Source organism: Pseudoliparis swirei, chromosome 23, assembly GCF_029220125.1.
Source record: "Pseudoliparis swirei isolate HS2019 ecotype Mariana Trench chromosome 23, NWPU_hadal_v1, whole genome shotgun sequence".
Classification (NCBI taxonomy): domain Eukaryota; kingdom Metazoa; phylum Chordata; class Actinopteri; order Perciformes; family Liparidae; genus Pseudoliparis; species Pseudoliparis swirei.
The window spans coordinates 23947636-23961898 of NC_079410.1; the positions used below are offsets into that span (position 1 = coordinate 23947636).

Here is a 14263-nt window from a genome sequence, read left to right on the forward strand (position 1 = left end):
CATCTCCTTCCTCTATCTCTAAGGCTCCTAGAGGAACCTCATCTCCTTACTCTATCTCTAAGGCTCCTAGAGGAACCTCATCTCCTTACTCTATCTCTAAGGCTCCTAGAGGAACCTCATCTCCTTACTCTATCTCTAAGGCTCCTAGAGGAACCTCGTCTCCTTCCTCTCTTGCTCTGCGTGGGCTGCTGTCATCAGGGTTTGTTGAACCGCTCTTAGCCTGACTCACCTGAGACCTGTTGCCATGGAGACCCGACCCGGGCTGATGGACCCCATAGCTCCAGAACCACTGAGCCTCTCAGCCTCCTCCCCCACGTGAAGGTGGAGATTCACAGGGGGACATGGTGTTGTTGTCTAGATCCAGATGAACTGGTTCACCTCTGTGTGTTTGTATGTATGTATGTGTGTGTGCGCGCGCGTGTGTGTGTGTGCGTGCGCGTGTGCGTGTGTGTGTGTGCATGCGTGCGTGTGTGTTTGTGTGTGTCAGCTGATGATGCAGCACAGGCTGTGACCTATGGTGTCGACGGCGTCCTGGTGTCCAATCACGGAGCTCGGCAGCTGGACGGCGTCTCGGCCACGGTGCGTAACACGAACCACAGCGGCCTCTAGTGGTGGGTTCAGGAATCGCTCCCTGTGAGTGGAGGCAGAGTAATGAATAACTGACCCACTGGGAGGGGCCCCTCTGTCGACAGTCAGGTAAACATAGGACCCCCCTCTGTGACCCTGAAGCACACAAGGTCATGTGTGTGTGTGTGTGCAGCTGGATGTGTTGGAGGAGGTGGTGCAGGCGGTGCAGGGGCGCTGTGACGTCTACATGGACGGAGGAGTGAGGCGGGGCACCGACGTCCTGAAGGCCCTCGCCCTGGGGGCCACGGCCGTGTTCATCGGCCGCCCCGTGCTGTGGGGCCTGGCCTGCCAGGTGGAGCCACCACCCGGACACGGTGCTACAGCCCACCACAAGCTCCGCCCACTTGAACCGTGTGTGTGTGTGTGTGTGTGTGTCCAGGGGGAACAGGGAGTAACGGAGGTTCTGGAACTTCTCAAAGCGGAGCTGCGACTGGCGATGGCCCTGACAGGTCAGACATGGACGACCTTTAACCCTGAATCATGATCAACAGAACCCTGACAGGTCAGCAACATGTCTCTCTCTCTCTCTCTCTCAGGTTGTCGCTCTGTGTCAGAGGTCAGCAGGTCACTGGTCAGGAAGGTGGAGTTTCCCTCCAGGATGTGAGGAGGACACAACGTTCATGTTCAAGTCCAGAAGAGAACGACACGTGAACGACACGCGAACAACGTGAACAACACGCGAACAACGTGAACAACACGTGAACAACACACGAACGACACGTGAACAACACGCGAACAACGTGAACAACACGCGAACAACACGTGAACGACACACGAACGACACACGAACGACACGCGAACGACACGCGAACAACGTGAACAACACGCGAACAACGTGAACAACACGCGAACAACGCGAACACCGTGAACAACACGCGAACACGTGAACAACACACGAATGACACACGAACAACACGCGAACGACACGTGAACAACACGCGAACAACACGTGAATGACACGCGAACAACGTGAACAACACGTGAACGACACACGAACGACACACGAACGACACGCGAACGACACGTGAACAACACGCGAACAACGTGAACAACACGTAAACAACACGTGAACAACGTGAACAACACGCGAACAACACGTGAACAACACGCGAACGACACACGAACAACACGCGAACGACACGTGAACAACACGCGAACAACACGTGAACGACACGCGAACAACGTGAACAACACGCGAACAACACGTGAACAACACGTGAACAGCAGGGCGACACGCCGAACAACGTGAACACGCGAACAACACGTGAACAACACGTGAACAACACGCGAACGACACGTGAACGACGCGACACATTAATGACACGCACGCGAACACGAAGCGACGACACGCGAACGAACGTGACAGCGACGACGCGGCGACACGTGAACAACATGTGAACAATGTGAACAACACGCGAACAACGTGAACAACACGCGAACAACGTGAACAACACGTGAACGACACGCGAACAACGTGAACAACACGCGAACAACGTGAACAACACGTGAACAACACGTGAACAACACACGAACGACACGTGAACAACACGCGAACAACGTGAACAACACGCGAACAACACGTGAACGACACACGAACGACACGCGAACGACACGCGAACGACACGTGAACAACACGCGAACAACGTGAACAACACGCGAACAACGCGAACAACGTGAACAACACGCGAACAACACGCGAACGACACGCGAACAACGTGAACAACACGCGAACAACATGAACAACACGCGAACAACGCGAACACGTGAACAACACGCGAACAACACGCGAACGACACACGAACAACACGCGAACGACACGTGAACAACACGCGAACGACACGCGAACAACACGTGAACGACACACGAACGACACACGAACGACACGCGAACGACACGTGAACAACACGCGAACAACGTGAACAACACGCGAACAACACGTGAACGACACACGAACGACACGCGAACGACACGTGAACAACACGCGAACAACGTGAACAACACGCGAACAACGCGAACACGTGAACAACGTGAACAACACGCGAACAACACGTGAACAACACGCGAACGACACACGAACAACACGCGAACGACACGTGAACAACACGCGAACGACACGTGAACAACACGCGAACAACGTGAACAACACGCGAACAACATGAACAACACGCGAACAACGCGAACACGTGAACAACACGCGAACAACACGCGAACGACACGTGAACGACACGCGAACAACGTGAACAACACGCGAACAACACGTGAACGACACACGAACGACACACGAACGACACGCGAACAACGTGAACAACACGCGAACAACACGTGAACGACACACGAACGACACACGAACGACACGCGAACGACACGTGAACAACACGCGAACAACGTGAACAACACGCGAACAACGCGAACAACACGTGAACAACACACGGATGACACACGAACAACACGCGAACGACACGTGAACAACACGCGAACAACACGTGAATGACACGCGAACAACGTGAACAACACGCGAACAACACGTGAACGACACACGAACGACACACGAACGACACGCGAACGACACGTGAACAACACGCGAACAACGTGAACAACACGCGAACAACGCGAACACGTGAACAACGTGAACAACACGCGAACAACACGCGAACGACACACGAACAACACGCGAACGACACGTGAACAACACACGAACAACACGTGAACGACACGCGAACAACGTGAACAACACGCGAACAACACGTGAACAACACGTGAACAACGCGAACGACACGCGAACGACACGCGAACGACACGCGAACGACACGCGAACAACGTGAACACGCGAACAACACGTGAACAACACGTGAACGACACGCGAACGACACGTGAACGACACGCGAACGACACATTAACGACACGCGAACGACACGCGAACGACACGCGAACGACACGCGAACGACACGTGAACGACACGCGAACGACACGTGAACAACATGTGAACAATGTGAACAACACGCGAACAACGTGAACAACACGCGAACAACGTGAACAACACGTGAACAACGCGAACGACACGCGAACGACACGCGAACGACACGCGAACGACACGCGAACAACGTGAACACGCGAACGACACGTGAACGACACGCGAACGACACATTAACGACACGCGAACGACACGCGAACGACACGTGACGACACGCGAACAACGTGAACAACATGTTAACAACATGTCAACCTCACGTGAACAACACGTGAACAACACGCGAACAATGTGAACAACACGCGAACAACGTGAACAACACGCGAACAACACGTGAACAACACGTGAACAATGTGAACAACACGCGAACAACGTGAACAACACGCGAACAACGTGAACAACACGTGAACAACGCGAACGACACGCGAACGACACGTGAACAACACGCGAACAACGTGAACAACACGCGAACAACGCGAACACGTGAACAACGTGAACAACACGCGAACAACACGTGAACAACACGCGAACGACACACGAACAACACGCGAACGACACGTGAACAACACGCGAACAACACGCGAACGACACGTGAACAACACGCGAACAACGTGAACAACACGCGAACAACACGCGAACGACACGTGAACAACACGCGAACAACATGAACAACACGCGAACAACGCGAACACGTGAACAACACGCGAACAACACGCGAACGACACGTGAACGACACGCGAACAACGTGAACAACACGCGAACAACACGTGAACGACACACGAACGACACACGAACGACACGCGAACAACGTGAACAACACGCGAACAACACGTGAACGACACACGAACGACACACGAACGACACGCGAACGACACGTGAACAACACGCGAACAACGTGAACAACACGCGAACAACGCGAACAACACGTGAACAACACACGGATGACACACGAACAACACGCGAACGACACGTGAACAACACGCGAACAACACGTGAATGACACGCGAACAACGTGAACAACACGCGAACAACACGTGAACGACACACGAACGACACACGAACGACACGCGAACGACACGTGAACAACACGCGAACAACGTGAACAACACGCGAACAACGCGAACACGTGAACAACGTGAACAACACGCGAACAACACGCGAACGACACACGAACAACACGCGAACGACACGTGAACAACACACGAACAACACGTGAACGACACGCGAACAACGTGAACAACACGCGAACAACACGTGAACAACACGTGAACAACGCGAACGACACGCGAACGACACGCGAACGACACGCGAACGACGTGAACACGCGAACAACACGTGAACAACACGTGAACGACACGCGAACGACACGTGAACGACACGCGAACGACACATTAACGACACGCGAACGACACGCGAACGACACGCGAACGACACGCGAACGACACGTGAACAACATGTGAACAATGTGAACAACACGCGAACAACGTGAACAACACGCGAACAACGTGAACAACACGTGAACAACGCGAACGACACGCGAACGACACGCGAACGACACGCGAACGACACGCGAACAACGTGAACACGCGAACAACACGTGAACAACACGCGAACGACACGTGAACGACACGCGAACGACACATTAACGACACGCGAACGACACGCGAACGACACGCGAACGATACGTGAACAACATGTGAACAATGTGAACAACACGCGAACAACGTGAACAACACGCGAACAACGTGAACAACACGTGAACAACACGCGAACAATGTGAACAACACGCGAACAACGTGAACAACACGCGAACAACACGTGAACAACACGTGAACAACACGCGAACAACGTGAACAACACGCGAACAACACGTGAACAACATATGAACTTTCCACATGAATAAAGCTATACAAGACGACCTCAAGGACGTTGGATTCATTACAAGGTCAAAGAATCATTTCCAGCACACTGTCCGTCCTCCACCACGGGACGAGGGTCAGGGTTCTAGCACACAGGGTTAAGGTTCTAACACACAGGGTTAGGGTTCCAACACACAAAGATAGGGTTCTAGCACACAGCGTTAGGGTTTTAACACACAGGATTAGGGTTCTAGCACACAGGGTTAAGGTTCTAACACACAGGATTAGGGTTCTAGCGCACAGGGTTAGGGTTCTAGCACACATGTGTGGCTCTATCACACAGGGTTAGGGTTCTAGCACACGGGGTTAGGGTTCTAGCACACCGGTTTATGGCTCTATCACACAGGGTTAGGGTTCTAGCACACAGGGGTAGGGTTCTAGCACACAGGTTTATGGCTCTATCACACATGGTTAGGGTTCTAGCACACAGGGTTATGGCTCTAGCACACAGGGTTAGGGTTCTAGCACACAGGGTTATGGTTCTAGCACACAGGGTTATGGTTCTAACACACAGGGTTAGGGTTCTAGCACACAGCGTTAGGGTTCTAACACACATGGTTAGTGTTCTAGCAAACAGCATTAGGGTTCTAACACACAGAGTTAGGGTTCTAACACACAGGGTTAGGGTTCTAGCACACAGGGTTAGGGTTCTAGCACACCGGGTTAGGGTTCTAACACACAGGGTTAGGGTTCTAGCACACAGGGTTAGGGTTCTAACACACAAAGTTAGGGTTCTAGCACACAGGGTTAGGGTTCTAGCACACAGGGTTAATGTTCTAGCACACAGGGTTAGGGTTCTAACACAAAAAGTTAGGGTTCTAGCACACAGGGTTATGGTTCGAGCACACAGGGTTATGGCTCTAGCACACAGGGTTATGGCTCTAGCACACAGGGTTATGGCTCTAGCACACAGGGTTAGGGTTCTAGCACACAGGGTTATGGCTCTAGCACACAGGGTTATGGCTCTAGCACACAGGGTTATGGCTCTAGCACACAGGGTTAGGGTTCTAGCACACAAAGTTAGGGTTCTAGCACACAAAGTTAGGGTTCTAGCACACAGGGTTATGGTTCGAGCACACAGGGTTATGGCTCTAGCACACAGGGTTATGGCTCTAGCACACAGGGTTATGGTTCTAGCACACAGGGTTAGGGTTCTAACACACAAAGTTAGGGTTCTAGCACACAGGGTTAGGGTTCTAGCACACAGGGTTAATGTTCTAGCACACTGGGTTAGGGTTCTAACACACAAAGTTAGGGTTCTAGCACACAGGGTTATGGCTCTAGCACACAGGGTTATGGCTCTAGCTCACATGGTTAGGGTTCTAGCACACAGGGTTAGGGTTCTAGTACACAGGGTGTTTCTTCTCTGGGCGAACAGAACATGTGATTCAGCCCGACCCGGTAGTATTTAGAACCAGGGTTCTGTGCTCTGACTGGGGATGAGGTCCACCTCGTGGGCCGGTCCCGATGAGCCTGATGAGTCCCTTAACGCAGCTCAGACTCCTGGTGAAAACTTTGGGCGAATAAAAAGTACAAGTGTGCACTTTAATTTAAGGAATTAATTTCTGAACCCAAATGTGTCTTCCACTTATCAAATGATTGGACTTTAAAGTCTCTACAAGCAGAACCACATAGCACGTGTCTATCAACCAGTGTTGGGAGTAACGCATTACAAAGTAACGCGTTACTGTAATTCCACTACTTTTTGCGGTAACGAGCGTGTAACGAAGTATTTTTTAAATCAACTAACGCAGTTACAGTTACTGAAATTTAAATGAGTTCGTTACTCGCGTTACTCTCTTTTGTGAAAAATGAACACTTGCAGACAAGAAGACAAGCTAGGCTACTTTAGCTGCTTCTGATCTGACATCGCAGGACCTTGGTGGCGCAATGATACTGTAACGTCTCGGACGTTATGGACTGATGACACGGAGACGGGACAACGTTATTATTCCTCCCTTTATTGGGCATTCACCAACACAGACAGCTGCTCCTCTCGGCTCAGCAGCTCGGACGTCATCAACAACAACGGTTCCCGGCAACCACCCGTAACTTCCGTTTTACGACAGGTTAACCCCGCCTCCCCTCTACTCCGCCAATCACAGGCACGCCTCCCCTCTACTCCGCCAATCACAGGCACGCCCCCTCGACCAGCATCACGGTGCCACACTGTGATTGACAGCCACTTCCAGTGTTGCCAGGTCCGCGGTTTTTGCCGCTGGTTGAATTTTGTGTCCGCTGGTTCGGGTAGACCTATTTTGCATGCAAATTACATGAATATCTTTAAATAAAAATCCATATTTTAAATGAAATAATTTATTTATACCCAAATCCTACCAAACTGACTCCAGGGGCCTCATTCATAACGGCGTGCGTAGGATTTGCGTAGGAAGGTTGCTTACGTAGTAGAAAGCAAAAAAATAGGTACAAAAAATGTACGCCATTTTCCCATTCATAAAACCTTGCGTAAATGCGAGGGAAGTGCGTACCGCACATCCTACGCCGGTTTCCCTTTATAAATCACAATCAACTTGAAATGCGGAGCAGCTTTTGCGGTCTTCCCGTCACACCCATATTTGCCCATAAATAGTCATTGATACGCCCATAATGAATATTCATCAAACTACACACAAACTACATCGAACATGGCAAACAAGGAAAAAAGAGGCAAAAAAAGAAACTTTAACAACTGTGAAGTAGAAATCCTTGTCGGAGAAATCGAGACGAGGCAACACATTTTGTTTGGTGGCCATAGCATTGGCGTAACAAATGCCAAAAAGGCAAGAGAGTGGCAGCATGTGACAGATGCTGTCAACGCTGCATTAGCACAGGGTCGCACTGTTGCGGAAATCAAAAAGAAGTGGTCCGACATTAAGGTGTACGCCAAAAAACGCCTGGCATCACACAGGCAGAGTGTGTGTGCCACGGGAGGGGGAACAGGAGCACCGGAGCTCACCCCTATGGATGAAAGGCTGGCCGGTATAATCGGCGAGTCCCTGCTGAGTGGAGTGGTGACGGAGGCAGATGGGGACACTGATGTTAAGGTTGCACCGACTGAACTAGGTAACCACATTTATATACCCGTGTTTGAAATGAGAGTAAACCAAATGTATTCAAGTTGTGTGATATCTGCTGGTATGTAAATAAAACAATACGTGTATTTCGAAAACAAATCATAACTTTATTAAGAAAAAGAATTAACAAGATGCTGGTTCCACCAGGGTAGGGAGACCCCGAGGAGGGACCTCGCCCGAGCCCGCTGCTCCCTCCGGCACCTCCTGCCTCCACGGGCACGGCACCTCCTGCCTCCACGGGCACGGCACCTCGTGCCTCGAGCCCCGCTGCCTCCACGGGCACGGCACCTCCTGCCTCCACGGGCACGGCACCTGTGCCTCGAGCCCCGCTGCCTCCACGGGCACGGCACCTCCTGCCTCCACGGGCACGGCACCGAGCCCCTCCACGGGCACGGCACCTGCCCACGGGCACGGCACCTCCTGCCTCCACGGCACTCGTGCCTGAGCCCCGCTGCCCACGGGCACGGCACTCCTGCCTCCACGGGCACCTCCCGTGCCACAGCCCCTGCACCTCCTCCCGGGCACGGCACCTCACACGGGCACCTCCCGCTCCTCGAGCCCCGCACCTCCCCCACGCCGAGCAGCGGCTGGCTCTCACAGATGCAGTCCTGCAGAATCAGAGGGACACACTTGCTGCAGTACACGAGGTTGCAAGAGAGCTGGGACAAATTCGTCATGTGTTGGGAGAAATATGCACTTGTTTAAAAGATATAGCCAATAAATAAGTTGTTTCAATACCTTGTTGTGTGTGTAAGTTACGCATCACATCCAGACGCTGTTGAACTCCACCTGGGTGTGGGTGTGGATGTGCATGGGCAAGGGGGTCTGGCTCGTGGCCGGTACATGCAGCCTCAGGGGGTAACGGCACATTTTTAAGGAGTGCCAAATTGTGCAGCACAGCACACGCCCTCACAATTTGGCACACCTTCAAATCAAATCAAATTTGATTTATATAGCACATTTAAAATAGATTTTCGGTCGAACCAAAGTGCTGCACATGCCTTGTCCGGTTTATAGCAAAGCTTTCCTCCTGTGGCATCGAGGCAGCGCCACCTGCCCTTTAGCAGGCCTATTGAGCGCTCTACCACAGCTCGTGCCTGGCTGTGGCGAGTGTTGTAATTTCGCTCCTCTGCGCTCTGCGGGTTGTTGAACGGGGTGAGCAGCCATCGCTTGAGGGGATATCCACTGTCACCTGTAGTGTTGATACATAGGTTATATAACGCAGCATATATACATTATTAATTATTTAGGAGTTTTAAAATCTTACCCAAAAGATACCCATCACGCACAGCTCCAGCCTCAAGTCGGCGGCCAACACTGCTGTTTCGCCAAATGAAGGAGTCGTGCGTTGACCCAGGCCACCGAGCAACCACATTGGTGAACAGCATGTTAGCATCACATATAATTTGGACATTAATCGAATGAAAGTGCTTTCGATTAACGAATGCACTTTCATTGATACTGGGTGCCCTTACAGCAATGTGAGTGCAGTCAATGGCACCGATTACATTTGTGAAACCGGACATTGCTGCAAATTGCATTTTTTTATTTGCCTGCTCATCCACCGTGTAAGGAAACTTTATGTATAAAGGCGACAACGCAATTATACCTCCCAACACATCTGGCATAATACGGCTGAGGGTGGGCTGGGATATCCCCGACCTATCAGCCATTTCCCTCTGAAACGTGCCAGAAATCCAAGTGTTGTCAATACTTGGATTGGAACCGCACGGCTCGGTTCCTTCGGTGCTCCGCCTAACTCCGGACCCAACACAGCACACAGCTCTAGTAAAACGGCTCTTGAAGTCGGAACCGGCTCATGAGCCACTCATCATCATTGGCCAGCAAATCTTGCCGGTCTCTGAAATTACGCACCCTCCGCACTCTTCCATTTGCCAAGTCCTCTAATAGTGCCAAATCAGCCATTGTGCGTCATTACGCATTGTGGCACGTCTTTTTATACACACCCGGCCACCTGATTGTATATGATAAGGTACAGGTGGTGAAATGACCCTGCTTTTATTGACTGGTCCATTTGCTAGCCATAATAAGACGGAGATTCGTCCTAATCATAAGGAATATTAATAGTTATATGGCTTCCTTTTCACTCTATATGTAAGGCACCTAAAGCTGAATCTGTGTTAACCCTTGTTTTAGCCTGCTACTGTTAGAAGTTATTATCGATAATTGATTTTAGACCATGAAGCTTTTTAATCATAGAAACGTATATAGTTGCACACCGAGGTGTGCCCGTCACCAGACGCACATGATATATCAGTATAGACGTAATTCTGTCCTCCTGCTTACCGCATCATTTATGAGAATACATTTCATAACATTAACACAACATATTCGAGGTGGTTTTAAATAACATATCCGTATTTATTTATTTCTCCAAGTTATGTGTCTGTGTGCACTGAGGAGTCGCAACAGAAGTTTGTTTAATCATTTTAAGATTGGCTTTAATCAATGTTTGAAAAGTAGTCCTTCATATGATAAATGAGTAACATATTGATGGTATTATTTCCACATATTTCTCTCCATTCTTCCTTCTGCCAACGGTATCGCAGTTTCTCGTCTCTCCTGTTGTTGTGCTTAGTGCGTACGCATGGGTTCGAGTTTGCGTGGAGGACCGCACCTTTTCCAGTCAAGTTAGTATTTTATAAATCGCAAACCTTGCGTAGAAACGGCGTACGCCATTTTTTCTTGCGTAAATCCCTTTATAAATGAGGCCCCAGATCAGCACGTACACGCCTCACTAGCACCCCCCCCTCAATTATATGCAGCACCTCAAGGCACCTTTGTTTTCTCTTTTAATTAGGGTCCGAGCGACAGACGAAGTCTGACCGAGAGGAACCTATTGAAATTGTTAGAGTTCTTATTATTATTCCACTTTTTTATTTTTGAACATTGGGCGCATATTGGGGGTATGTATCATATCCCAAAACTCACCAAATTTGGCAAGCTTGTCAGGCTTGGTGAAAATAGCCAGATGACATGGACCTCGAAATTGCTCTCTAGCGCCACCTGGAAGTTTGACCGGCGACGCCCCTCACCCAGTTTGTTCAAATGACTAGCTTTTTTTTCCACAAGTCCACTTGGACCTGCTCTACAAAAAAGCCTCTCAGTACCCTAAGCTCCGCCTACTTAAATTTTCCACCATATTTTTTTGTGTGAAAAACACATCAGAGGCGTTTGCTCCGACATACGGGGTCCAATTCAAACCAAACCTATTGGAGATAATGATTATGGAAGCTATATCATCTAAGATCTATCATCTCTTTCCAAATATATTATTGTGCTAAGCATCTATGGCCGAACGAACATTTCAGGGGCGTGTCCTGTTTAGTAATGCTCATAACTTCAACACTATTGGGAGAAAAAAATAACAGACTGTCAGGATATGTGCAGAAGGGAGCCTGAAACATTCACAGCAAATTTCGTGCAATTTGAACTGTAGGGGGCGCTACAATAATTCACCAAAGGGCTGTTTTTTGCGTTTTTTTTGTTTTCGCTTGATTTGGCTTTTTTTTTTTTTCCCCTTCGATTATTTCTCCCACAAAACGCCAACAGAATCGGCTGAAAATCAGTTTTCTAGAATCTCAACACTTGAATAATGAACACTGTGAAAAAAACGACTTTTTCGTCGGTAGGAAATTTTTTTTTTTTTACTGCCATAATTTTTTTACTTTCTGTGATTTCTTTATGAAAACTATTGCTTAAACTCATCCAATACTAATGAAAATCATGTGTGATGCCAGTCAAGGCCTGAACATTCACCACGAAGAAACAATCACATTTCTTGGAGGAACACCTATTGATCACCTATTGAGAAGTAAAATAGAAAAAATTCTGCCCAAAATAATGAGGCTCCACTGCTGCCTGTAAACCAGCTGGCTTATAGCTCACCATGATAAGTGTTGGTCTGGACACCTGGAGATGCGTGTTCGATTCCAAGACAAGGCAGCTTTTTTTCATCACTTTTTTTTCCATTGAATTTACATGAGGTGATCTATACTTCCATGAATATGTTCACGTAGTTAAGCGCCACCTAGTGGCGAAACTGGACTTTGTCGATCTGCCCCAAACTTGTCGTGTTCGTATAAGTCGCGGCCGAGTCGAGTCCCGACCGCGCGCCGCGGCGGCCGGCGGGTGGCCCCGCCCTCCCCGACGGGGCGTGGGTGGCGACGACGACGCGCTGCTTGCAGCTTTAATTAGTGTTAATACTGTAGGCCAATCACTTTTATTTCATTGGGCCTAATGTGGTAAAAAAAAAAACACTGTTAAATCACTGAGACAGTTATTTTGTATTAAGTTAAGTAAAAAAGGGACTTTTGTACTCCTGCTTGATTTGAAGGCCTGTTGCCCTGTTGATTGCAATAAATAGGTCCACAACATATGTTTATTGTGTTTGACTGTTCAGTACTGTTCATGACATTAAAAAAGCAGACATAAAAGTAACTTAAAAGTTACTTTCCCTAGTAACTAATTACTTTTGATATACAGTAACTAGTAAAGTAATTCAATTACTTTTAGAAGAAGTAACTAGTAACTATAACTAATTACTAATTTTCAGTAACTTGCCCAACACTGCTATCAACACAGTTATGATCGAGCCCAGCCGGGATGGGAGGGGTTAATACAAAGTGACTGATGGATGTGGACAGATACCCAGACAGATACCCCGCTGTGCTGGCCGGTTCGGCCGTGAACGCACCTTTCCCCCAGTTAAAATACTGCAGGCAGCTAGGCGGGCTACTATAGGACCTGGCATGGCGGTCCTTTTTCTTGACCTGACGTTGACAGTCGAGAAGAACAACATATATTTACTGCTACAGTTTTCTTGATATACAATGATGCGTTGGCATCAGTTGCATTTTTCTGTATATTCCAACAGAAACTACAACTTTAGGACCAAAAGCTTCTGGAAAAACAAGAATGGAGCAAAGCTTATCAACCAAATCAGATGGGTGAAAAGATATAATAGCGCCACCAGCCCCTTATGACCATGGCCTGGCTAGCTCAGTCGGTAGAGCATGAGACTCTTAATCTCAGGGTCGTGGGTTCGAGCCCCACGTTGGGCTTCAGTCTTTTTCTTTGGTCTGACTGATGGATAGACATCTGGCACCGGGAGGTTACGTAGTGCTCTCAAACCTTTTCTTTCGTGCCCGCAACCAGCATAGTGGTCTATGCTGACCTTTATTTATTGAAATAGCTTTAAAAAAATATTAGAATAAAGAAAATTGCAATCGCTTTTAAGTAAACCAAATTACAATAGAACAATGCAAATAAAGTTATATACGTGGACAAAAACACGCTGGCAAAGAAATAGTGGATTAGGACAATGAACCTATTCTGCACTGGATATGTTTTCAATATAATAACAATTAGAGTTTTACACTGCGTTTTTTTAAACCATAAGGTGCAACCTGTGCAAAACAACATGTGTGCAGATATGTGTGTGTAGTTGTATTAGTATTAGTGGCTGCAATGAGCTCCACATCTGTCTTCCACAGGCTGGATACTCCAGTCATGCTCAAGGTGGAGCTCTTATTTTGAAGGGCAAAACGTTTCATATCCGTGTAATTTCAACTTTGTCTTTCTGTACCACTGCGCCCCACTAGAGGGGCGCGCCCCGCACTTTGAGAACTGCTGACCTAACCCTAAAACAGAAG

The 14263-nt window shown here is 48.9% G+C and overlaps 1 protein-coding gene and 1 non-coding gene across 2 annotated transcripts in view; both read left to right on the forward strand.

Annotated features, from left to right (window-relative positions):
• Positions 1 to 1671, forward strand: part of hao1 (hydroxyacid oxidase (glycolate oxidase) 1) — a 12180-nt gene extending 10509 nt beyond the window's left edge. The window contains exons 5-8 of the mRNA XM_056407734.1: positions 488 to 579; positions 761 to 919; positions 1007 to 1076; positions 1164 to 1671. Coding sequence (XP_056263709.1) covers positions 488 to 579; positions 761 to 919; positions 1007 to 1076; positions 1164 to 1231 — 389 coding nt within the window. The 3' untranslated portion in view covers positions 1232 to 1671. The remainder of the gene's footprint in view (positions 1 to 487; positions 580 to 760; positions 920 to 1006; positions 1077 to 1163) is intronic.
• An 11928-nt stretch (positions 1672 to 13599) lies between these two features.
• Positions 13600 to 13672, forward strand: trnak-cuu (transfer RNA lysine (anticodon CUU)). Its single transcript has one exon. It is a non-coding gene; the product is annotated as a tRNA-Lys (tRNA).
• Positions 13673 to 14263: the final 591 nt, after the last annotated feature.